This window comes from Lagopus muta, chromosome 2, assembly GCF_023343835.1.
Source record: "Lagopus muta isolate bLagMut1 chromosome 2, bLagMut1 primary, whole genome shotgun sequence".
NCBI lineage: Eukaryota > Metazoa > Chordata > Aves > Galliformes > Phasianidae > Lagopus > Lagopus muta.
The window spans coordinates 61130643-61157721 of NC_064434.1; the positions used below are offsets into that span (position 1 = coordinate 61130643).

Below are 27079 nucleotides of genomic sequence, written 5' to 3' on the forward strand. Positions count from 1 at the left end.
TCCAGAAGAAATTAACTCCAACCCTATATAGTCCATTACTGTCCGTCTCTTCTTGTATGATCATTATATCATATTCATTACAATACACATGCATGTTGAAAATTTCACCAGCATATTTATCACTGCCCGAAGATGCATATTTTTATCATTCAAAATATTTTTAAAAATTTTATGTAAATATATCCAATTGTGTTTGTCCTTTTTTCCTAATCGACATAGAATGCAGCTTATTGCTGATGCATTAGCAGAGAGGTTTATAAGAATATGAAGTTATTTCCAGACAATTAAAGGAAGACAATTCACTAAACAGTTTCCTTTTCTTGCAACTTATTTTTCTCATCAGTGTTATCTTATCAGTCATGCTACTTCACATATACAGAAATTTGAATTCAGCCTCTATAGTTACTCATTCTCTCTAGTGACTCACTGAAAGTGTGCCTTTTGTTCTTATTTCAGTATAATGTGGTGTGTTGGCCCTTGTCAGAGAACGATATATGGATCTCCACATATGCTGTTTCATAACTGTCTTTGTTTTACCAGGGCAAAATAGATACTGTTTAGATGATCTGCTACTTGACTTAATGACTTAATGAAATGACAAGTTGTATGGGAACTGCTGAGTCACGGCCTGAACCTCTGATTGATCACCTGAGGTGAGCCATGAGTCAGCCAGAGGAGCACAGGTGAAGGCAATTCACCTGTGCTGCCGGAAGGGGTGGAGCCTGGCTGCAGCCCTCCTAGACCTATTTAAGAGCTGGCTACCAGAGAGGAAGGATCTTGTCTGGAGATCCCCTCTTTTGGTGTTTTCTGGTGAGCTCAACCCAAGGGTAAGCTCTTCCACTTATTCTCTTTTTGTGATTGTTGTCTGCTTTGCCTTACTCTCTTGATTATATTGCGATTATAACATCTTGATATCTATTGATTATACACAATTATATTGTGATTATAACATCTTGGTTATACACAAGTATAGTGTGTTTTCAGAAATTGCAAAATGTTGCATGCTGACTCAGGTAAAAGCCAAAAATTCTGTGCATCCTTACTTGTTTCATCCTTCTTAAACAGTAGCTCAAATACATTATTAAAAGCTAAGAGGCCTAAATATCTGTTCAGATTCATTGTTTGCTATTTCTTCCAGTTCAGTGTTTCAGTTGAAAAGCTGAAGGACTCCCATGTCTGAACAGAGTATGTGATGAGGAGCCCAAGTGGTTACTATAAAAAGCAGCCTTCCTAGATAAGGGCTATGTCATTTAGCCATTTTTGTGCTTACTGAGTAGTGTCTTATTACAAAAGCATCTTTGAGAAGACTGCATTGCTTTCTGCAGCCACACATCTTGCTGTGTTCAGATACCAGCCGTGTAGTAGTGTTGTCCCAGTGCCTGGATGAATTAATTATTCAGGCTCCTGACATCAGAGGTTTCCATGCACAGATTGGCTGCTGCTGGGATAATAAAATCTTTCTTCAGGAAAACTGTGGAGAAGGATGATGGCTGTGAGACTGGTAGAGCTGCTGCAAACACAGCTGGCTTTATCTGGCTGCTGCATCTCTGCAAAAATACATAAAGATGTTTTTACAGTCTGGATACAATGTGCATCCTCCGATAGGAACAGGTGAAGGGTGTTGCCTTCATTATGAATGAGAAAAAATTGTTCATGAAAAATTGCTTCTGGTTGTATTCTGGAGAAACACTGCACCCTGCACTGGGCAGCAGCAGCAAGCAGTGCTTATGGCTCATTACAAAGGTGCCAGTGGCAGAAATGTTACATCGTTACATCTGTTTTCTGGGACCTTTCAACATCGGCAGGGTAAGTGGGGCAAAGAGGAGGATGCAGTGTGAGTGGGGAAAGCATAACAAACTGTATTACATATGCATCTTCAGTTAGGTTAGGAATAAGCTGTGCTTCTGTGGAGAATTTACGTCAGTTCCGTGAAAATAGCACATTTGCCTCAGGGAGATCTATAGAAAGCATATTTATTGCTGAATTTGTAAAATCAACCCACTGCTTGTATTATGTTCAGACATAAGTTATTTTAATTGGTGAAGTCTATTCCTCTTTTAAACCTATATAAAGTAATTGCTGAAGAAAGGAAACTTTATTATCAGTAGTTGCTGTAGAGCTCATAACAAATGCATTATTTGCATGCATTCCCTTGAAACAGATTCTTTGTCAGTGCTATTTCTGCTGTGTCTGTCTGAAATTGTCTGTCGACTGCTGCTAACCATTTGGAGGCTGGAAGTTGGTTCTCTGATTTCCAGTTGTTGTTGTAAGATGACTTGTACAATAAGGAACATCCAGTAACACTACAAATTATGGAGGTAGAGGCAAAAATTGTTCTTGCATTTCTGTGTTCAGAGTTCAACTCCCTTTGGAGCAGTTATTATTTGGTAAGTCATTGCCTGAGTTTCAGGAGCATTTTAAGTTGCAATAGTGTATTTCATTAAAATAATTGTAAAAGCTGCAATTCCAAAAGATAGATTCAATTTTCACATGTAAAGAACCCCCCTGCCAGCTGGTACTGAAGCACAATGCAGTATTTTGAGTGATTTTTTTTTTTTTTTTTTTTTTTTTTTTTAATATATATATAACTTGCCTGTAAGTGCAACAAGTAGATTTTGGGAATTTGATGAATATTTCAAAAACAATGTAAGTCAAGCTACCCATTGAAACCAAAAGGAAAACAAAGGTAACAAAATTATTTTCTTAGATGTGAAGTGTGCTAATCTGGCAATGCATGCTAGAAATGTGCCTTCCCTCTGGTATTTCTTACCTGTAAGATACTGTCTCTGTGTAAAGAAAACATACAATCTCCAAGTCATAATGCACAGATACATTTCAGGAGCTTGTAAGTAATCAGAGAGGAATTATTGTCCCATTTAAAATAACATTTTGGGTGATTAATTTTGTGCAGTGATTTGTATCTTTCTGTATTCTCACTATGAGCAGCATTACATTAATGTATATCAGGGAGCTTAATAGTTGTAGTATGTGAAACTTACTGGTTATCTGCTGCAGAGCTTTTAAGGAGATTAAAGAATATTCCCTTTTGATTTTATGTATGTGATCACTATTCAGTGCTACACAATTCCATAGGAAAAGCAGGTACTAAAATTAAATTTTCTATCTATAGAGTGAGTGTACATGGGAGTAAATATTTAACTGGACTTCTGTTTATTTCCACTTTCTGTAGTGGAATGAGGGTACTTATTGAGAACAGAGGGGCACAAATTATTATTTTTTGTTTTGATTGTATTTTTCATTGAAATAGATATTTCTTTTTGTTTTCAAAAGAGAAGTCTCCAATAGAAATACGTGGATTCCACTGGTGAAAAAGTACTCTGTGTTCCCTGCAAGGAAGGGAAGGACTGCATGCATTACCTGTGGCATTGACATCCTCTTCCCTTAGCAGCCATGACCTGAGCTGCAAGAGCTAGCGAAGCACATCTGGGAGCCATTTTTGCCTGTGCAGCTTGTAACAGTCCCTGACAGACTATCTGAGAATCAGTAGAACTCACTATGACTCAGACAAATGCTGCAAAATCAGGACTGAGGGAGGTAGTAAGAAACAGCTTACAAACTATCTGAACTAGCTGTTGGCTCCTCTATGGCAGGATCTCCCAGAGGACTAATAAGATTGATAATGTAAATTTACATTTTAAATTCAATACTGTAAAATTTTGCAATTATACACTCTAAGTGTATTTTTCCTAGGTCTGTAGTGGATTTTCTTAAAAAAAAAAAAAAAAAAAAAAAAAAGCAACTTGACTATCAGAGATGTGGTTCTAGCTAAAGAGCTAGCTAAAGAGTTTAATAGAAGTTCTAGATGCTTATACCTCAGGTAAATATTTATAATATAAACTTTGAAGTCAAATTTGTCTTCGCTTTCAGATTTGAAATGGTCTTACTTTCAAGTCACTCCTTAAAGTTTCAACTGGTGAAATTTCGAATAGTCAAGTGTCAGAGCACTATTTTAAGATTATGAGGATTTTATTAGGGACAATTAAAGACAAAATTAGCAGAACTGTCTTGAGGAAAATATAGTGGCATTACTGACTAATGTAGAACATACTTGTTGTCAGTAGAGAGTATTATTCCATCATGTAAATCAAAAGATATTCAGCAAGTTTTAATTACGTTTATTTTTCCTCCCTTAGATGAGCAAGAGTTGGTACAAAAGAGGACTTTTACAAAATGGATCAATACTCATCTGGCTAAGGTAACATTTGGCTTTGAATAATATTCTTTTTTGATCCAACTTTTTTTATTTCTGCATATACAGACTCTGACATATAGCATATTTCAGATTTGGCTGAGCAGAATGACATAAACTTGAAAAAGGAATCCACATCATTTGTACACCATCGAGGGTGAAGCTGATTCAGTGTGGTAGCCACTGCTGTATCTACAGGCAACTGCTCAGTGCTTTTAGCCGAAACTGTGATCTGAAAGTAGCACGTTAGCTGCTGTTCCAGACAGAGGAAAGATTTGAAAAAACTGCTTTCCATGAAGAAAAAAATATTAACATTATAACATACAATGTATCTGAATAAAACTTGATTTAGTTGTATAGTTTGATAGAAACATCTTGGACAAGTTACGAAAAAAAAACAGTCTGCTTCTTGGATCCAGTGTGAATTCATTATCGGATACATATAAGAATAGTTTAGTGAAAAATCCTCACTTCTTACCACAACCTAAATTTCATTTCTGGTGTTAGTAGAGGAATGAAGGATGTGATCTGCACACAGTTTTCAAGTATTGTTACAACTGGTACCAGCTTTATGTGACAATGTGAGCAGTGAGATTTAATTTGGCACTTCCCAGAGTCTTCTCATAGCAGAACTCTACCCGTAGTTACTAATTAGTCCAGTGAACCAAAATATTTATATATCAGAGGTGTTCTTTTAATATATATTTTTAAATTATCAAGATTAATGAATTTGAAAATTGAGTGAGGATTAGCTAAAACTAGTTTTACTTTCTGTATAAGGAATTTGCAAATAAAGCTCACAAAAAATGAACAGAGTAAAGCAGGAAACCCTTACCATGCTATATCGTGTGATTTGGTCTGATGAGTCCGCACAGTAGAGTAATAACTTTGATTTTTACTAGTAAGGAATTTAAATGAGAAATTTACAGTGAAATGAACTGCACTGTCATTAGCAAATTCAGGTAAAAGAACAAGGTTATCTTTAAAATTTCTTGACAGTAGGTCTTCCTGGAAATAATATGTATCCCATTTCTCTTTGAAATATTTGTAAATGGCCACATGTAGCAGACAATGTAAGCTCCATTTACTTCAGCTGAGATACAAAGAAGCCTAGGTTTTGTTTAACTGTTTAGAGCAGAGCAGAAGAGAGAAAAAACTTATATTTTGTGATTTTCTTTTTCCTAGTTATATGATGTCGCTAATAATTGATAATATTTTGTTGTAATTGACTACTAGATAAATGTATATATTTTTAATTATAAATGTGTTGGCCATGTGTAACAATAATTTACTAGTAGTAGTTAACTGATTGTTAAGAAGCAATAAAGTCATGGTGGTAGCTCAAATGAGATATTTTGCTTTGCATTAAGAGTTGTGAACTCTGCTATACATATAGCATTGACAACTAGTCCTTTGGGCACAGATGGATCTTGTCACTCTTTGCATCAAAATATACGTTTCTTTTAAAGACACTATGCTGTGGAAGAGAACCAAATGCTCGCAGCCAAAGACGGTGATTAACAGCCACAACCCTCCCCCCCCACTTCTAGCAATATGAGTACAGCATGTAGTCTGTGTTAATTTGCTTTTCAACAGGAAAGTTGTATCTACAGTATTTTTATTGATAGCTGTCAGCAAGTATGCCTTGCTGCCTAACCAGTGAGTATAATGTTTTGAATTATTTCTAATATATGCTATTTCACTGTCAAAGGACAAAAATTGTTTTTTTATTATAGTGGTTAGACTCAGAAGAGAAAGAGTGACGCATTCCTTTCAAAAGTTTTTGAAGTTCAAGCTTAAATCTTTTTTTCTTTTTTTTTTTAAATGCATAGAAATGCATTTTCTGGGTTTGGCACAGCTGCAGGAAGTACAAATGGTTCTGTGAAACACATAGGATTTCCTTGCATTTCCTAGGTATTGTAACCTAGAAATTCAACGTTTAGGTTACTTGGTTCTTAAGAAGGATGGTTGCAATTTTTATTATTTAAAAAGGAAGTGGAAAGATGTAACATCTCCATTGTATGGAGGGCCTTGAATTGTAATAAGGAAAACTCCTGGAAGTAGCCCTATTTTCAGACAGAGTTGTCTGCTCTTTGAACCCCATAAAATGTGGAGCACCACCAAGATGGAACATCATGAAATACTGGTCTTACATTGATTGCACAGAAACAGCAGTACATGATGAACTGATAACAGAAAAACTCTTCTTGGTATGAAGAAAGAGAGGAGACACCCTAAGAGATCATCCCAGTCTGTGACCATCTAAATCTCGTGCACATGCCCGTTAGAGAGCAGCTTTCTAGTTGCCTCATCACCAATATATTCTGTCCAGAACAATTAAGATTGCAAGGAAACTCTGCTTTCAACAGCTTTGTTTCAAGGCTTTCACTATTTGCCAGAAGCTATACCTGCAAGAATAGCAGTTTCCTGAAATAAGTAATGTTGCAGGCTTTGGTGGAGAAGCGTGTTTTCTTGTGGCTACTGTAAAGATAACATTACCTAAATTATTTGTCCTGTACACATTTTTAGGACTACTTCTTGTTAAAACCTTTCCTCTATATAATAACAAACTGTTTATTAAAACAAGAGAGTTAAAAGGGCACAGTTTTAGATAGTGGTAGATTTAACTGACAAGTATTATAAATATAGTTGTGAGTGCATGAAAATTCTGAGGCTAATAACAAGATGTCTGATAGTAACTCAGTTTATTCTAAATCTTTCCTTCTGAGCTATGTGCACCCTAATTCTGAAATAGCATCATTATTGGAAGTGCTGATCCAAGCCAGACTGATTTTTTTTTTTTTTTTTTCCCATCATTATTTTTATAACTTTTGTCTTCAGTTAGATGAAGAATGTTTTGTCATATGCAACTTATTAATTTTCCCAATTCTTGAACTTCAGTAATAGAACTGCAACTGAATTTATACTTTAAGTTAGTAATGGCTGCTTTTCTTTTCATTTTTAATGAGAATTATAGAATGTGATCTTTCTGTTATCATTCATTTACTAGCTTAAATAGGAAAGTTTTCAAACTGAGGATTTATGGAAAATATGGAAGTTATAGTAGTTGTAGTACAATTTGTTCCTTCTGTTTTATTTTTAACTTTCTGAACTGCTTGGGAAGTGCTTTGATTAAAACAAGTAAGTTCATACGGACACCATGAAGGTGAATAGCAAGAATGCCTGAATGAACTTGCCATTTTTACTAACCTGGTAAATGTGTTAACTGAAAAAGTAATAGGATGAAATGATAACAACAGTAAGGATTAAAAAAAAATAAATAAAAAATGAACAACATCTAAGAGTAAAAGTAAGGTAACTAACTCAAACCATGACTACTGGAGAATTGTTCCATCAATGAATAGAATGAATGTTTTTGAGAAACTGCTGGTGAATAAGTGCATGAAAGTTCAAAATCAAGAGAAATTCATGTTTTCTAAGTGAAGGCTCAGGGAGTTTAACTCTGTTAGATGGAAGCATAGGTTTATGGATGGCAGAAGAGAGGAAATTCAACAATGATAGACTTCATTCTTTAAGTATATTGGTTGAGAAGAAAAGAATTAAAAAGAGTAGTTTTTGACTTTATGAAGGTTAGGGATTTGTAAGAAATGGAAACGAAGGAGTGATTTGATTCAATCAAGAGAAACAAATAATTTGGAGAAATAAAGGTGGATATGAAAGATATGACTGTTTGTTGGGGATTGCTATGAGTGAAGATTATTCACTTCATTATTATCAAAATTTTGGTCTACTTTATTCTAAAGAGTCATGCTTCAATTAAAACAGTAAGTAATTCAATAACTATGTTAAGTCCATTAAATCAGTTGGAAAAAAATCTTTTGTCTTTTTATCTATAAAGAGTGAAGAATAGCTTTGAGAGTGGGGTTATAATTGATTAAGAATGAACAGAACTTGTAAATGAAATGAGTTCACCAGTTAATTGGATTCTGTAAGAGAGAGTAGGTATGATTGTTTATATTCCTTTTTATAGTAGAATGATACTATTTTTGAAGTTGTATTTCTTAATCCAAATATGTCTTCACAATACACAAGATATATAAAAGACTTAGTAAATTAAAGGATACTTGAAAAGAAAGATTGAGGTAAAGCAGGCTTAGCATGGTCTGTGCCCTCATCCACAAGGCACTGTCTCGCAGGGAACAAACGTGGCAGAAAGAGCTTCAAAGATGGTTACAGGTAGTATAACAGTTTCATCTCAGGTCAGCTTTTATTTTTAGGCTGTATGGGTCTGTCTACCTTCTGGAGTTCAAGCTATCTGAATCCATTCTCTGATTCTGACTCAGCAACCTGAAACTGTCTCTTTACCACCCACTTGCAGATATTAGGGTCAAGATAACAGATTAAAGTGCTCTATTTGTCCTCTGGCTGTCCAGTTTAATTTGTGCAGTCCTATTAATGATAAATGAGATGTGCTTGTGTAGCAGGACTGGAACATTCAAGCTTTCTAACCCCATGCTATTTATATATATTTCTCTAAGGTTCTGGAACTAGATCTCTCTCCATCACTCACTTTCAGCTTTCAAATCTGTAGAAATAATTTAACTTCTCTGTGTATGTTTTGAGGAATCATTATTAAGTCCATGTTTTAAATGTAGGGTAAAATTACACCAAATTTATATATATATAGCTCTGCCTTTTTCAAATGGAAAAAGAAGACTCCTTGTTATCTTAGTGATTGACAGAGGAAAAACTTTCAGTCAATTTTACTTGCGTGATAACAAATATGATTTACAGCTTTCTGCTCACTGTGTTTTCACAAGTACTTCATGTAACACTAATGTCAAACAGAGTGAACTAGCATTCACAAAATTAACTTGCATGAATGAACTAGTCGTGTAAGATTTAGGGCCCAATTCCTCTGACTTCAATCATAAAAGTAGACAATAGCAAGGAATATAAAAATATAAGTGCTTAAGGATTTATGAAATTATGGCAGACAACTGGGTCAGCAACTATAGAATAACTGTGGAATTTCACATTCCCCTTCCTGCTTTCACGCATATTTCACAATAGAGGCAAATTCATTAAACAGATTTGCTCCTGTTTGTGCATGTAGCTGGATTTTCATGCTTTTTCATCACTTTTTGAAATATCATTTGAAAAGTAATGCAGTAAAGGTAGTTTTCCAGTGTTCTCGTTGGCATTCATAGTGGTTCCAATAACTATTGTTTGTACAATACAGTGTATTCATTAGAAAAGTTAAGTTCAGGGAGTGAGGAAAATATTCCTGTAGCAAAGATTCAAATGAGAAATGAAACGTGAAAAAAGTTGGAACACAACAGCGAAGCTTAGCAAGACTCTTTAACAAGGAATATATTGACAGGTCAAGAGGTATTTGGTTTTAAATAATAAAAAGCAGTAGATATAGATTAGATATCAGAAGAAATTCTTTACTGTGAAGGTGCTGAGGCAGTGGCTCAGGTTATCCAGAACAGCTGTGGATGCCCCATCTGTGGAAGTGTTTGGGGTCAGGTTGGATGAGGCCCTGGGCAGCCTGATCTAGTGGGTGACAGCCCTGCCCGTGGCAAGGAGTTGAAGCTGGGTGGGTTTTAAGGTAACTTTCAACCTAAGCCTTTCTATGGTTATACTGGTTACCAGAGAATAAACCACTGTGTTGTTTTGACTTTCCTTTAAGAGTTGTAATCAGTAAAAATCTCTTGAATGCTTATTTTAGAGACTCAACTGGACTTAACTCCTACTCATCTGATAGCCATGATGTACAGCCAAAATATTAACTAAAATTGGTGAAAGCCAAGAGTGAAAACTAACTTAAAATTTTCTAACTTTGAAAATATTGAATGTAGTCCAGATTTTAGCTTTATGCTTATAACTGAGTAGCTTCAGCATCACAGGCTGTGATGATCCTAAAACATTATATACTGAATGCTGAAAAGACTGCATGAAAAATTTAATGAAGTAATTCTTAAAACAGGCAAAAAGAACGTTAGAGAAGTGTGTGAAATAAGCTTTTGAAATCCTACAGTATTAAAGAATATCTTATACGCTTTTCGACAAAATTCCTCGGTTAAAATCAGAACGTTCTTTGTGAGCAGCAGACTTTAATTCAACAGTTCATCAGGTCTCCACTGAAATTTCCTATGCCTTGTTTCTTGATTTTGGTATTACATAAGCTTCTCTGGGAAAGCAAAATGATATTCTACATACTTTATTGTATGTACTCTTCCAACAAATTTAGTACATTAGTTAGTTTACAGTGGTGATGATTTAGGAACAGTCATACCACAAGAACAGAGGTGCATTCTACAACCAAATTTATGTGCTTTGTAGGAGCAATATGAATTTGGGATTAATTGTGAAAGTTATTTTTTTTCTTCTCCCATTACACTTTTATTTAAATTGCTATATTTAGAATTGATCCCTAACAGGAACTGATGAGGATATGTTTTGCTTATACTTCTCTTAAAAACTGATATCCTTTCCTGCAGCTTTCAGGAAATTCTATGAATTACTTAAAAAGCATCACTTTATACAAAAAATTTTGACTGACAAGCCTCACAGAAATAAATATATGATGGATATACCAACATTAGATACTCCTGACACAGTAAACTAAGTTTTGTAAAATCTGAATCTGAATTATGGAATTAACAGATATATCACAAAATAACAGTCTGGATGGAAGATTTATAAACATCTATTTTTAACCCCCGACTATGGATAAAGACAACTCACAATAGACCAGGCTGCCCAGGTCCCATTCAAACTCACCATGAATACCACCAGGGATGGGGCATCCACAACGTCTTTGGGCAACATGTTCCAGTGCCTCACCACCTTCTGAGTAAAGAATTTATTCCTAACACTTAATGTAGATCTCCCCTCTTTTAGTTGAAAAAATAGTTCCATTTGTTCATGATTTTCCCAGGACAGAGGTGAGGTTCACCAGTGTGTAGTTCCTGGGTTCTTTCTTTCTCCCTTTCTTAACAATGGGAGTGATATTGCCCTTTTTCCAATCACTGGAGATGTCACCTGACAGCCATAACTTTTCAAATATGATGGAGAGTGGCTGGTAACTACATCAGCTATTTTGTTCAGGGCACTGGGACAGGTGTCGTCTGGACCCATTCAGTTTCATGGGTGGTCTTTTACTTGCTCTGCTATTGTCTATATGTGTGTGGGGAGTTTTACTCAACACCTAGAGGTACAGGCAGATGAGAGCACAGATGCCAGTGCAAACTGAGGGAAAGAATAGTTGGATATCCAAAAACAAACCCACAGGGTTCTATCTCCTTATAATTAGTTGTTAATGTCTTCAGATAGTGAAATACCTTAAATTGTATTATACTATACCATTTTGATAGTCTGTTTAATTACCTAATTTTCAATTTAAGAAGAATACCACATAGAAGACCATGCAACAAGGCTATTTTACTTGTCTTTTGTTCCCTGTTGTATTAGTGTTAATGTACATGATGTATGATGGTAAATGTTGACAATGCAATTACACAAAGCTTGCAGCAACAAAAAGTAAATTTCACTCTTTGATTCTCACAGTTCAGAAGAGTCAGTCTTGTGGACTTTGATGTAATTCATTCAATTGTTTCTTTGTTCTTCCTCTTATTTGTTTGGATGCTCTCTCATCCTTTTCTTAGTTTTCCCCTGTATTAGTATTTGATCTATGTTGAAAGAAGAGTACTGTGTTAGTTTGACTGATGTCTTTGGTGGGGGTACTTTCCTTGCTTTTCTTTAGTGTAATGCCTTCAAATCTGTTTTTTCTAAATGCTGTCAAAAATGAGTGACCCATGAAGGGTGTTTCAAAGCGAGAACTTGAAATGGGTGGTGAGAGGTCTATAGTATGAAATGATGCACCTTGGGAACAAGAGGTACATCCCACATCTGGTTTGCATATGAATGCCAGATAGGCATTGACTATTTTTGGAATAACACAAATTTTGGACTGTACTGTGTGTTGAGGATAAGGATAGCAGAGCACTCAGGCTGTAAGGGATCTGCGTTGTTCTAAAACAGTTCACCTGACAGGCACGTTACAGGTACAAGATTTATGGGGCGCTGTAAATCTCTCATACTTCTTAATCAGAAGGTATTCTAAATCATCCTCCCTAAAAGGCTCCCTCTCTTCCTTACTTTAGAGCGAGTTTCAGGAGACAAGCTTCACTACTGGAACGTTTATTCCTATGGTGAAATTTTTCAGGCCTTCAGCTGCTGGATTAGGATGGCAGATGGTTATCTTTAATGATGTATTAATACATATTTCTTCACTTTAGATCACACAATAATACTGATTAAACCAAAGCTGTTTCAGGTTTCAAAGAGGAATTGATAAAACAAAAGGTGAAGATTAATTATGTTTTCATCAACTGCCTGTAACGGGACAAATTAAACTTCAGTGACCTGATTGCTTCACTGATTTCTTTGGTGTTATATTAAGAACATTAGTCATTACGTATTACATTACTAGAAAAACAAAAAGTAATATTTATATAATATACTCTTGCAATGTGTTGCAGTAGTGCTTTTTCACGTATTTGAGAACATACACTTTCTATTATTGTAGCCATCAGAGCATGCCACATCCTAAATGAAGTCCACTTTAAACCAAATCTATGTCTCAGTGAAACTTTAGTTAATCTGAACTAAACACTGAAGGCTGGGTTTTGATTATGGGAGGTAGAAGTTTTTGCTCTGTGCTGTTTTTTTTGTTTTTTTTTTTTTTTTTAATAACTACCTTTTCATTTGCCTGGGAAGATCATGGAACAGATCCTCCTGGACAACATGCTCAGTCACATAAAGAATGAGCATGTGATCCGAGACAGCCAGCATGGCTTCACCAAAGGAAGGTCATGCCTAACTAATCTTGTGGCCTTCTATGATGGAGTGACGGCATTGGTGGACGAAGGGAAGGCGACCGATGTCATTTACCTGGACCTGAGCAAGGCCTTTGACATGGTCCCCCACCACATCCTCATCTCCAAATTGGAGGGAAGTGGATTCGATGGGTGGACGACCCGATGGATAAGCAATTGGTTGAAAGGCCGCAGACAGAGGGTGGTGGTCAATGGCTCTATGTCCAGGTGGAGGCCGGTAACAAGTGGTGTCCCCCAAGGGTCTGTCTTGGGACCGGTGCTCTTTAACATCTTTATTAATGACATCGATGAGGGAATTGAGTGCACCCTCAGCAAGTTTGCTGACGACACCAAGCTGAGTGGTGCGGTTGATACGGTGGAAGGAAGGGATGCCATTCAGAGGGACCTCAACAGGCTGGAGGGCTGGGCTCGGGTGAACCTGATGAGGTTCAACACGGCAAAGTGCAGGGTTTTGCATTTGGGCCGGAAGAACCCCAGGCACCTGTACAGGCTGGGAGGAGTGGTCCTTGAGAGCAGCTCGGCAGAGAAGGACCTGGGGGTCCTGATGGACGAGAGACTGAATATGAGCCAGCAGTGTGCTCTGGCAGCTCGAAAGGCAAATGGGATCCTGGGCTCCATCAGGAGAGGGGTGGCCAGCAGGGGCAGGGAGGTGATTGTCCCTCTCTACTCGGCTCTTGTGAGGCCCCACCTGGAGTACTGTGTCCAGGTGTGGAGCCCTCAGTACAAGAAAGACACAGAGATTTTGGAAAGGGTCCAGAGGAGGGCGACTAAGATGATCAAGGGGCTGGAGCACCTCCCCTATGAGGACAGGCTGAGGGAGTTGGGCTTGTTCAGCCTGGAGAAGAGAAGGCTGCGGGGTGACCTCATTGCAGCCTATCAGTACCTGAAGGGAACCTACACCCAGGAGGGGAGTAAACTCTTCAAAAGGGCTGACAATAGCAGGACTAGGGGAAATGGTTTTAAGTTGAAGGAGGGAAGATTTAGGTTGGATGTTAGGGGGAAGTTCTTTACTAGGAGAGTGGTTAGGCCCTGGAACGGGCTGCCCAGGGAGGTTGTGGATGCCCCGTCCTTGGACGTGTTTAAGGCCAGGTTGGACGGGGTCCTGGGCAACCTGATCTGAATGTGTATGTTTGGTAGCCCTGCTAGGCAGGGGGTTTAGAACTGCATGATCCTTGGGGTCCCTTCCAACCCGGGTGATTCTGTGATTCTGTGATTAGCAGCTTTTCACTTCTTAGGATCATCAAATGTATGTTTCTATGGAAGAGAAATAATAGATCAAGATTTTGTACAAGCATTCTTTTTAGAAGCACCCCAAAAATAATTTACTAAGCATAAGATAATTTAAAACTAAATTTGTAGTCTGTCTTTTCAGTCAGTTAGCAGATATAAATGTCATCATCATGTGAATTAGCAGGAATATGAATTCTAACAAACTCATAGAAACTGGAGGGCGTTTGTTTCCTTTAATTCAACAGAACCAAGTTTCACTCTAGGTTTTTGGTTACTATGAAATACAGTGTGATCATTGAAGTGCTGACCAGATGCTAGCCAAACTGCCTACAAACTGGTATGTATTTAAGAAATTGGAGTTCAGAGGTGGGACTTTGTTACTCAAAATTCCTGAAACATCATCTGTTTACATGTTTTTCAGTACTATCATTCTTGCGTTTGCAAACGTAAAGACATATGTTAAGCAGTTTGTCTTAAGTAGAAGTTGTCATAGTGCTAACAGCACTGAAGCCTGCAAGGCCTGAATGAAAGAAAGGAGAGAAAATATGACAATTTTGTGAAACAACAGTTAGCCATAAGAAAGCAGCAGCAGTGCTCAGACAGCCATATTGCTTTAGGGATTTTTTTCTTTACACAGCTCATTTCTCAAACAAGGAAAGTGAAATTTCTGTGACATACATAACACCAGGCAAAATATGCCAATAGTCTGAAACATGATTGTAATAGTGTTAGTAAATTGAGTGTGTTTTACAGACTCTAGGCAGCTGTTTTGTTTCTTTTACTATTTTGGGGAGCAGAAGGCTTTTCCCAGAAATGCTAAAAAGTCAAACAGTATGGTAGCAAAAAAGGGGTTACAGAATCACAGAATTGTAGGGGTTGGAAGGGACCTCCAGAGATCGAGTCCAACCCCCCTGCCAAAGCAGGTTCCCTACACCAGGTAGCACAGGTAGGCATCCAGGCAGGTCTTGAACATCTCCAGAGAAGGAGACTCCACCGCCTCCCTGGGCAGCCTGTTCCAGTGCTCCGTCACCCTCACTGTAAAGAAGTTCTTGCGCATGTTTGTGCGGAACTTCCTATGCTCCAGTTTCTGGCCATTTCCCCTTGTCCTGTCTCCACTCACCACTGAAAAGAGCCCGGCCTCACCATTCTGCCCACCACACCTTAGATATTTATAGACCTGGATCAGGTCCCCTCTCAGTCTCCTTTTCTCAAGGCTGAACAGACCCATTTCACTCAGCCTTTCCTCATAGGGGAGATGCTCCAGGCCCTTCACCATCTTCGTGGCCCTCCGCTGGACTCTTTCCAAGAGATCCCTGTCTTTTTTGTACTGGGGAGCCCAGAACTGGACGCAGTACTCCAGATGAGGTCTTACCAGGGCAGAGTAGAGGGGGAGGATCACCTCCTTTGACCTGCTGGCCACGCTCTTTTTAATGCACCCCAGTAAGCCATTGGCCTTTTTGGCCACAAGGGCACACTGCTGGCTCATGGCCAACCTGTCATCCACCAGGACACCCAGGTCCCTTTCCGCAGAGCTCCCCTCCAGCAGGTCATCCCCCAACCTGTACTGGTGCATGGAATTATTCCTCCCCAGATGCAAGACTCTACACTTGCTTTTGTTAAACCTCATCCGGTTTTTTTCTGCCCAGCTCTCCAGCCTATCCAGGTCTTGCTGAATGGCAACACAGCCTTCAGGTGTGTCAGCCAATCCTCCCAACTTCGTATCATCGGCAAACTTGCTGAGGGTGGCCATTATCCCCTCATCAAGGTCATTGATGAAGATGTTGAACAAGACCGGACCCAGCACAGACCCCTGAGGAACACCGCTAGTTACAGGCCTCCAACCGGACTCTGCTCCACCAACAACGACCCTCTGTGCTCTGCCAGTCAGCCAGTTCTCAACCCACCTCACTGTCCACTCATCTATCCCACACTTCCTCAGCTTTGTTATAAGGACGTCATGGGGGACAGTATCAAATGCCTTGCTGAAATCAAGGTAGACTACATCCATTGCTCTCCCCCTATCCACCCAGCCAGAGACAACATCATAGAAGGCTACCAGGTTGGTCAAGCACGACCTCCCCCTTGTGAACCCGTGCTGACTACTCCTGATAACCTCCTCTTCTTCCAGTTGTCTGGAGATGACATTTGTTAAAAAGCAAAAGAATATTAAATGTTGTAAAACAAAAAGAAGGGGACCCAACCACTCCTGTTTGAAAGGAAGGGGGACAAGACAACGCTGCTGCTGCTGCTGCCCTTATAATATCTGGTCTCTTCACTTTTCAGCGCAATCCTCCCATGATGGTCAGTGATTTGTTTGAAGACATCAAGGATGGGATAATGCTGATAGCCCTTTTGGAGGTTCTTTCAGGGCAGAAGCTGGTAAGAAGTTCCTTCCTTCTGAATCTGTGAGATGGTTGCACAACTTTTCAGGGATATGATCTTCTAGTTTGTTTCTATATTTGAGTACTCTTGAAAACAAACAAAAAAGCAAAATGAATTTATTCACAGAGTGGACTATGTGGTTGCAATGCAAAATGAAATAATTCGAGACTGATAATCTTGATTTCGTATATTTTATTTCAGTTTTGTCTTACTGGTTCATAAAAATATCTTGATTATATTAGTCTTTACAATGCACCTTGCTGTTACTACAGTGTTACTACTATGACACAAGCATGGTCTGAAGCCCAAGCTGCTTCTGTATGTCTGAAGAAATAATGACAGGTTCTCTTGTCTAATTTATGGCTTTCTTGTGAGCCCCCAGATATCGTAGGGTCTAATATCCATGTGCACTGACAGATACATAGCCACTGTAAAGACCCTAAACTGATACCAAATGGCATTTCACAGACATATTGTGTAATGAGGCTACAATTTGTACATGCCAGATAAGTTTTCTCTTGGGACCCAAGTTAGTAATGTGTTTGTGATGGTGAGAAGAATTAAAGGTTTTTATGCCAAGACCTCTCACTTTTTCCAAACCAGCTTATATATCAAAGGGCAGCACCCAAGAGCTGAACATCTACCATTCAGTTTGCCTGTTCCTTTACGTTCACTCTATTTGCATGTTCCATTATTTTACCTCTTGTTCGTGCAGCCGGGGTTAGCTAAAATTAATAGTAATTCGTATTGCAAGAGTGATTGTAAAGAGATTTTAATGAGAAGTAAGCTAAGCTTTCAAGGGTATTTCTGCTTTGTTGAAATGTACCGATTGCTGTTTCTGTTCATATGAGAAGTCTCCCTCTTGTGGCAACATAATAGTAAAACAGGGAAAGAATTGTAGAGAAGGTACCAGTTAAATGACATTTGCTATATAATATCCTTCCCGTATAAATCACAGGACAAGAGCAGTTTCTAATTAACTAAAAAGCCATGTATAGCAGAGTATTATGTTCTATAGTAACTTCAGAAGGAATTTTAGAATTTATAATAAACGTTTGTTAAAAATAACTTTATCGATACCAATTTAAATGGCAGTAGTTATATATTTACATTGCAATATAATATTAAGGAGACATTTAAAATTCAAATTCAGAATATTAGGAGCCTAAAATATGTTTTTGATTTAATTCAAGGATTTCTATTTTTTTTATTATTATTACTTTTAACTTACATGCCTGAAGTTCAGCAAAATATGTTTGTAATTACGTGGAATGTTTTTTTCAGCAAAGTGAATATATCTAATTGGAGTGTGCACTTTTCTTTTCCTTAAAGCCTTGTGAGCAAGGACGTCATCTGAAGAGAATTCACTGGGTTGCCAACATTGGCACAGCACTTAAGTTTCTAGAAGGAAGACGGGTGAGTTCGATAGCACAAAAGCTGTTGTAAAGTAAAAATGTCAAGATTCAACACTAACAGCTAGCAATCAGTAGGAAAAATTTCCTGGGGTTTTTAGTTAGAATCACCTTAGCTTATCTTTTTCCTTTTTTTTTTCCTGTACTCTTTAACTCCTCCCTGCTTCCCTGTCTCATCAAAGTTAACAATTTCAGTTCAGTAGAGGCATTCCTTTATGACTGTACATACAAAACACTGCTTGAAATTATACACACGTGAATTAAGAACAGTGTGACCCTTTATTAGCATAACAGAAGTCCAAGTTAATTCCTGGATTGTTTCTTGTAGTCACCACTATGGCAGTTTTAGATGTAACATACAAGATGCAACAAAGCTTTATAAAAATTCAACATAGAGACAGAAAGCGAAAGATAGATGATTAGAGTGCTGAGGTATCTCTAGTACAAAGACAGTCTGAGAGCAGACTTTGGGGAGACCATGTACTGGCTTTTCCATTCCTAAAGGGGGGCCTATAATCAAGAGAGGCCTTTTTACCAGAGCCTGTATTGATAATCAAGAGAGGCCTTTTTACCAGAGCCTGTATTGATAAGGCACAGTGTGATAGTGTTTATCTAAATGGAGTGTTGTCATATGGAATATTAGAAAGAAATTCTTCATTGTGAGGGTGGTGAGGTACTGGAACAAGTTACTCAGAGAATCTGCAGATGCAGCAACCACGAAAGTGTTCAAGGCCAGATTGGATGAGATTCCTGGGCAGCTTGATCTAGTGGGAGGCATCCCTGTCCACAGCAGGGGACTGGAACTGTATGATCTTTAAGGTTTCTTCCAGCAAACCCTTCAGTGATTTTAAGAAAAAACTCAACATGTTCTAGGTATGAACATAAAATAAAAACAATCTTCCTGTGTTACACTGATGTATCTATTTTTTTAATTAGAATTGGAGACATATTTTGTATCTGCTTTTCAGTTTATTTATTTTTTTTAATGCAGGTATAACAACGAATGGATTTTATTTCTCTATAATGCAATGCAACAGGAGTTTGGGGACTTTTCTCTATTAGTTAGTTTTTGTACGTGCTGTATATTGGCATATCAGATTTCCTTCTAGAGGGAAATGGAAATAAACAATATGTAAGATAGATTGGTGTGCATTAGCAGGTAGCTTTTGGCTGAATGCAGCTTAGACAATGCATCTATACAGTCTGTCACCCTTTTCCTCTCAGAGGAGATGGGGATGCTTTCATACAGCAAATGCTTTTTCAGTAGCTAAGCGCAGTCCCTGATTTTTACTCTCAGACAAATGAAGGGAGATGAGTGGCTGTCTGTGGCACTTAGTGTGTGCTGGGGGTCTCCTTCCTCCCTGGGCTCTCCCACAAGTAACATTTATTACAGATTTATTCAATGTCATATTTTCGCAATCCAGACAGACTTCTGGCTGTCATACTGAGAAATGCACTTGAGATTTCGGTGATGTTATTCTGGACCAAATATTTTTTATTGTTATTTTGGTTTGTTTGTTTGTGTTTGGTTTGAGTCTTTCTTTTTAATGCTAGTGAAGTGTTTATTTAATAGATTTGAATTCTTTTTAATGAATAATAAAACAAATATAACAATAACTAGAATAGATACATTATGCTCCCATGAGCGGTAACCTAATCAAAAGATTTAGCTGAGTCCTCATGACTCTTTTTAATCTGTAATATCCATAAGTAAAACCTTGCTTTCTAGAAAAAGAAAGGTTTTTGTGGGAGCTGAGCCAGCTAAAAGAATGAGACTTATGGTGCTTTTTTCTTTAGGTAAATAATGGCATTGTTTAGTGGACTTCCAGATGTTGATTAAAAGGACTGCAGTTTTTGCTTTGTTTTGTGGATAGAATCTCACCAGAAGTCAATCTCATGCTGTTCTTAAACCCGTTCTCCAAAGTTTTTCCATAACCCTTTTCCATGACCATGTTTGGAGCGCCAGAACAGCTTAGTAGCCCTCCTTATTAATGTCAAGACTAAAGGCAGGATTTTTTAGTTTTGTTGAGTGAATGATTCGTGTATTTCCTGATATTCTGATACTACCTATTCTATTCAATTTCCTTAAACACTGTCTCTGTGTTAGTTCCTTTATACATAGTCTTTTTCTCTGCTGTTTTTCTCTTGAAATTATTTTATGGTGACGCTTTGTTCAGAATATAGAGAAGCATTTGGGAGTTAAAACCTGTTTGTTTGTTTTGATAAACTGCATACAGCCTTGGACAGCTGAAATGTTCATATTCTATATTTTTAAAAAAATTATAGTCAGATTTGTCTTGCAAGGGAACCTTCACCAGTGATGGTAAAATGTTTTACAGTAATGAGCTCCCTGAAGAAATGTGACATTTTTTTTTTTTCTTTAAGGTTTTTTTCCCCTTTTCTTATTTCTTTTTTATTATAAAACGCTGTTTTCTTGGTCAATTCTACACCTGTTACAAGAAGCAAGGACAGCCTACATAATTTAAAAGCTGTTATGGAATATTCAGTTTGTTTTCTTTATTAATCATATTCTAAGTTGTAAGCAAAATGATGCTTTCTTTACATTTTAAAAGTAACACATTTACTTAATCACTTAATCATTATTTTGTAACATTTTTTCCTTTTACTTCCCATGCTAGTCTGTATACCGAGGATCTCCGGTTTGTACAATGTTTTTATGTAATTTTTATCTCTTTTTATCTTTTCTACAAAAGTTAAATATTATTTCTACAATATTAGCATGCTATGGACCTAAAACTCTTTAATTATGTATAGCTTACACGTAAGTGAAATTACATAATTATGGGATACTTTCATAGTAAGAAACTTCTTTGTTACAAAAATGTATTAAAATATAAAACCTATTTCTTTTGTAACTGTTACTGTTTCTTGTGTGTAGTGATAACATGTTTTCTTTCCTAAATAGATAAAGCTTGTCAACATAAACTCAACTGATATTGCTGATGGTCGGCCTTCTATTGTGCTTGGCTTGGTGTGGACCATAATTTTATATTTTCAGGTACAACATTTTTTAAATTCAGTGTTGTTTCCTCAAACAGTGGTAGAGCTTATTGTTGCAAATGAACTAGTGCATTTTCAGTATTTAATTACATGTTTGATAGTTTATAACTAACTGAGGATCTGATGCTGAATAAAGTAGCAGATATAGCTGTTTCACATTGCTTAAACTAAGATACCTGTCTTGGTAATGAGCATAGAATGTCTTTCTTCTATCACTAGAATGCATACTTCCAGTATCTCTGAAGAATGGGAAAAAAAAAAAAAAAAAAAAACAAAACCCAGAAAAGAAAACTATGGAATTTGGATTCTTTTTATAAGCACCATTACCAACCTTGTTGATGATTGTACTCCATCTAATTCCAGTGCTCGTGATGTCAGACAGCAATTAAGCTTAACGTAATACAAGTAAACATGCTGGTTTCACTGGAACATGAAGATATTTGCAAGGATAATAGCTGTAAACTGTTTAGATGGAGACCAGTCTTACACTATCCTCTGGATATAATTTTTACGAGTTACAGCCAGATTGTCAGTCAAGTTAATGATTTACTTTTGATGGAAACTGTGATGCAAATAACTGCTGTAAATGCTCAGCAAGTTTTACTAAAGCATGTTGCCTACAGTACATGGATTATTTCATCATGAGTTACATCTGAGCAGAGCCACAATTAAATTTATGCCAAGAGTACAAGGTTAAATTAAGAACTATCAGGGTGATCATCAAGGTCATTTAAGTTCTTTAATTTAGTGAGTGTCCTTTGAAATTACTGAACCATTTTATAATGTGCATTAAAGCTCAATTTAAGCCATTGTCAATCATTTCAATGATAATTTGTTGTACTAGATAACACACTTGCACTTTATTGTAGCTGTATGTAGTCAGGAAGGTCAATGATTGCTAGGTTTTCCATATTTCAGAAATTACAACCATTCTATAGGTACAGACATACATTAAAATCTTTGAGCCTAGTTTGAAGCACAGTTAAAAAAATACAGCATCTAAAAGTGACACCTTCTTCCCAACTTTACTTTGTCAGTCCTATTAGTTTATTATTTAAGAGACAGGTGGAAATTAAGCGGCTTATTCACAAACATCCATTAAATTGTGTTCTTTTTCACAGATTGAAGAGCTCACCAGCAATCTTCCACAGCTGCAGTCATTGTCTAGCAGCGCGTCCTCTGTAGAGAGTGTTGTCAGTTCAGAAACTGCAAGTCCCCCAAGCAAACGGAAGGTGGTAACCAAGGTCCAAGGAAGTGCCAAGAAGGCTTTGTTAAAATGGATCCAGTATACAGCTGCAAGGTAAGTAACTTACAGATGAATTAAACTCCTATCTTAGGTGGGAACTTTTTATTTAGAATTTAAACTTTCTCAGTCAAAGTCTATCCTTTTGCTGTGTGTTTATATAGCGCTGGCCTCTAATCATATTCTTTATGAAACAGAGGCTGCTAACTATTCTGCTATAACAACAAGCAAGTGATTATTTAGAATTTGCACTAGTTTTACAAGCAATCACATTTTATAGGCTCCAAGTAACGAATGGGATTATCTTTGACAGAAGGAGGAACTGAAAGGGGCATTAGCTATCTGAATGACAGTGCATTATTTCTGCTGCCCAAACACTTGATGCTATAATGCGAGCCCCACACTGACAGCATTACTCAGTGACAGCACATGTGAATTCTGCACTGAATTTCAACACTTCCTGTCAAAAGGCAGGTGATGAAAAATCATGAAAATTCTTCTGCAGTTTTGAGATAAAAAGGGCATATTACTATAAAACTGCCCTGAATTTTCTTTATTTTTAAACAAAGTCTGTGCCAAGTAAAACAAAATTTATTTCAGAGTTATTCTCCTATTCCTTGTTAACCTTACATCTTGCTTGTATTTTGTAGAATTAGAATTATTCCAAGATTGCTCATCTTCCAAAATTCATGTAAAAAAATTATATTTGGTCAAAGAAATAATAGTAATTAATGGCTTCCACTGTAAGAATTTTTTTAAAAAGACATTAAAATATTTTTTTTTGTAAATAAAAGGATTTTTTTTAATTAAGTAATCAGCACCATTTGGGGAAAAAAGTCATGCATTAATGTAAAGGAAAATGAAAAGTTTTGGAGTAGTGCCTCTGACAAAAGAAATATAAAGACACAGACTTCCTCCGGTTTTCCAATAAGCAGGTAGAACACAGTAAAACTTAGTGCAATACAGTCTGATTCGGCACTTTTCCTATTAAGCTCTTGTTAGGAAGGGACATTCTACTGACTGGTCAGCTGCAATTTCTAGACGCATCAACACATACAAACAAACAGAGGCTTGTAAATCACATTTTCAACACTATGGTTTTAAATGTTTTGCAAGAAATCTAGAGGAAGGATAGAACATTTTGCCTGTTCCTCGTTTAGGCTAGCTGAGGACACATTGAAGTCTGTGGAAGTTTTTCACAGATTGCAGTGGTCTTTGAATTAACATTCATGCAGTATTATTGTTCTTGTGAACTTCACAATGGCAAGACTACCTTAATGTCAAGTGTGTCTTCCGAGGAAGCTTGCAGTTTGTGGACAATTGTACTTTTCAGAATTACTTTTAAAAGCACCAGTCAGAAGTGTGATTCACTTCTGATTCCTCTCTCAGTATTTATTGGCATTTCTTCATTGCTTATGTGCATTTTTCATTGAAAATATAAGAATTCTGGAGGAAATAATAGTCTTACTCATGTTTTTTGATGAGAATAAAAATATATTTGCATTACACTTTCACCTGATTTTTCACCCAGTGATGTCATTTATAATATTTTAATGCTTTCATTTTAAAAGACAGCCGATTACTGCCATTCTTCTTATGTATTTATTTTTGTATGATGCTCATATACTTAACTAAATTGTGGTAGTTACAATTCAGGGAGTTATAAACTACTCTCTGTTCATGGAGAGCAGTGGAAAGAACTGCATACATCCACAGACTGCGTGTGTCACTTGGTGTATTTCATTAGGCTTATTGCCACTAGTGAGCTCATTGGAGACACATGCAGTATGCATATTAAAAGATTCTGTTTAATTTATGCAGTGTACAGATAGAGCTGTCACAGAGCTGACCAGCCCTATAGGAACAAAAGGTGCTTTAGGCCTAATGATAAGCAGTCATTGTCTGAAGCATCCTTTCCCACTCTGGATTTCCCCGTCTTGATGTTTACACAAGTAACTATTTTCTCTTTCATTTTCTTCAGGCAAGTTGGAATTGAAATCAAAGACTTTGGACAAAGTTGGAGGAGTGGTGTTGCATTTCATTCCATTATTCATGCTATCCGTCCGGATTTAGTAGACATGGAGAAAGTAAAAGGAAGATCAAACAGGGAAAACCTGGAAGAAGCCTTCACACTTGCAGAAACAGAGCTAGGGATTCCGAGGCTCCTTGATCCAGAGGGTATCTGAATTTAAAAATGCTTGAACTGTTTGAATGAGTTAAACCAAGCATGCTGATTTATAGTGTTTAAATTTTTAACTATTATTCTCTGCCATTTAGCTATCACTTACTGTACTGTGTTCTATACTTGTATAGATGTGAATGTTGACAAGCCAGATGAAAAGTCTATCATGACCTACGTAGCCCAGTTTTTGAAGTACTATCCTGATCCTCATCATACAATGGCTGATGTGCAGGAGAATGATGTAAGTTTCTCTTGCATACTTACAGAAATTGGTTTATCACAGGGTGTGCTTCCTAAACACATTTTGTAGCCCTCATAGTTTATTATGTTGTTTTGATCTGCAATTCAAGTGAAAAGCAGGCACAATTAAAAAAAAACTAAAAGATTAACTGAGAATAAAGGAACCAGTATTGCATAAATGGAGAAAAGAGAATGGTGATACTGCTGAGATTTTCCTTTCAGCCAAAGCAAGGCGAAACAGATACAGTAAATGGTAGGATCCATTGGGGTTTGCTTCTGTTTTTTGAAAGCTTTTCAAACATAATACTAAAAACATTGAAGCTGTTTGTTGCCTGAAGCAACACATCACTTCTGTTTCTATCACAGCGGATCTGTGGATAGGAAAAGGAGTTGTCCTAGAGTACGGTTAGAGGTAGTTTGTGGACTTTTAGGCCTGAGAGGCAGTTAAGATTTTTGACTTGGATTTCTTTCTATTGTATAATAAGATTAGACTGCTTGCTCTAAGGAATTTTTTTGTTTGTTTTTCTTGTTTGTGCTTTGAGTATGATAGTATATTGGCTTTACGCTTGGATGTAGTGCAAAGGATTGTACTCAGAGATGCCAAGTGATTGTGACTCACTCCCTAATCCTGATCATTTACTTCCTTCATGCCAAATGGTAGGAAGCACTGCTGAGACAATCTGCTCAGCCCCAGCAAGAGAGAAAGAGGCAATACTTTTGTTTGTTTCTTTGGTTTCCTTACAGATAGTCACAGAAGAGCTTTGAAATGAGTGAATCTCTTTCCTTCTGGCTATGTTTGGCTTTATTAGGTGTGGCTAATAGCTTTGCAGTAGCTGTATAGTAGCTGTAGCTTTGCTGTCTGATTCCAGCACCTGAGTCATTGGCATTCTTCTTTCTCCTTACTGCAAAATTATGCTGAGGATGTAAATGTACCAGCGCCATAGCACTGAGTAATGAAGCTGAGTTGGCAAGACAGGGGGAGTGAACACTAAAGCCTCCTTCTCTGACCCATGACAGGCTTAGACTGTTCTGCTGCTTCCATACCATGGCGCACAATGCAACACCTGCTGCCAATAGACTTGGCTGTGTGTGAACTATTGAATCATGGCCTGAACCTCTGATTGATCACCTGAGGCAAGCACTGAGTCAGCCATGGGAGCACAGGTGAAGGAATTCAGCTGTGTAACTGGAAGGGGTGGAGTCTGGCTCCACCTATTCTAGACCCCATTGAAGAGCTGACTGCCATTGAGGAAGGATCTCTTCCTGGAGATTCCTCCCTTTGGTGTTTTCCTTTTAGCCCAGGACACAAGTGACCATTTTCATTTATTTTTGATTATCCCTTTCCACTGTGATAATCTTTCTAGCAGTGTGATCTGCAGATACCAGCCTAGCCACACGACTCTAAGTATTTGTTGATTATTCTGCCACCTACACTATGGCTGTGTTTGTGTGCATAGCACACCTAATCTAGGCGTGAAATATTAGACTCTTTAATTATAGAGATGTCCACACAAGCAGCTAGAACTTCTGACCACCAAGGGCAAGCTTCCATTACCACTTCACTTCTTCCAGTGCAATATCTTATAAGCTGGGCAGCATAGGAATTTGTGTGGACAGCACATCTTCAAGAAACACACTGGAACCTGAGTTGGCTGAGGGGCAGGGGAAGAGAAAGTCAGTAATCTTCTTCACCTCTCACCTACCTCCTGTGCTATTAAAAGCCACCCATGTGCACTTACTGTGAGGTTGGAGTCATCTGACTAAGGATTCACTGCTGATATAGTCAATCTAAGTTATTTTGACAAGCAGAAAAATACAGTAACATCTGCTGCTCAATGCATCTTGTTCTGTAGCAAGCACATAACACAGGTCAGATGAAATACAACCTGAAAGTGCTTAATTTTAGGAGTTTAGCAGATAATAATCTTGACACTCTCTCAGGTATGTGTACTCCAACACTGTGATAATTATTTTCTTATACTAGACTTCAGGGGGAATAGGAAAAGACTAAGAATAGAGGGAGTATATCACTCACAGGAAAATAAAGTCTGCATGGATTTGTTTTTAATCAGATTCCAAGACTGTTTTATCAATCACTAACTAAGGGTCAGGTTCATCTAAGGTAGTTTAAGTTCTTTTGAAGTGCTATGCACTGTTAAGACAATTTATTCATCTTAAGAAAAATGACCGTCTAGAAATGTGTCTATCTCTGCTGATTGTAGATTCTTAAAGATGGATTAATCCTATGTAAACTATTGTCATATTATTTCTTGGAATCTGTGTATAGTCTGC

General features: G+C 37.4%; 1 protein-coding gene across 14 annotated transcripts in view; it reads left to right on the top strand.

Moving 5' to 3' along the window:
* Positions 1–27079, top strand: part of SYNE1 (spectrin repeat containing nuclear envelope protein 1) — a 286028-nt gene that overhangs the window by 40890 nt on the left and 218059 nt on the right. For 9 of the 14 annotated variants that reach the window (XM_048936116.1, XM_048936123.1, XM_048936119.1 and 6 more), the window contains exons 1-9: positions 1713–1806; positions 4155–4216; positions 16591–16686; positions 18022–18105; positions 20741–20761; positions 21028–21120; positions 22244–22422; positions 24347–24543; positions 24679–24788. In XM_048936116.1, coding sequence (XP_048792073.1) covers positions 1728–1806; positions 4155–4216; positions 16591–16686; positions 18022–18105; positions 20741–20761; positions 21028–21120; positions 22244–22422; positions 24347–24543; positions 24679–24788 — 921 coding nt within the window. In that variant the 5' untranslated portion in view covers positions 1713–1727. Of the gene's footprint in view, positions 1–1712; positions 1807–4154; positions 4217–16590; positions 16687–18021; positions 18106–20740; positions 20762–21027; positions 21121–22243; positions 22423–24346; positions 24544–24678; positions 24789–27079 lie in introns of those variants that run through there. The other 5 variants (XM_048936121.1, XM_048936120.1, XM_048936122.1 and 2 more) reach the window with 3 other exon arrangements.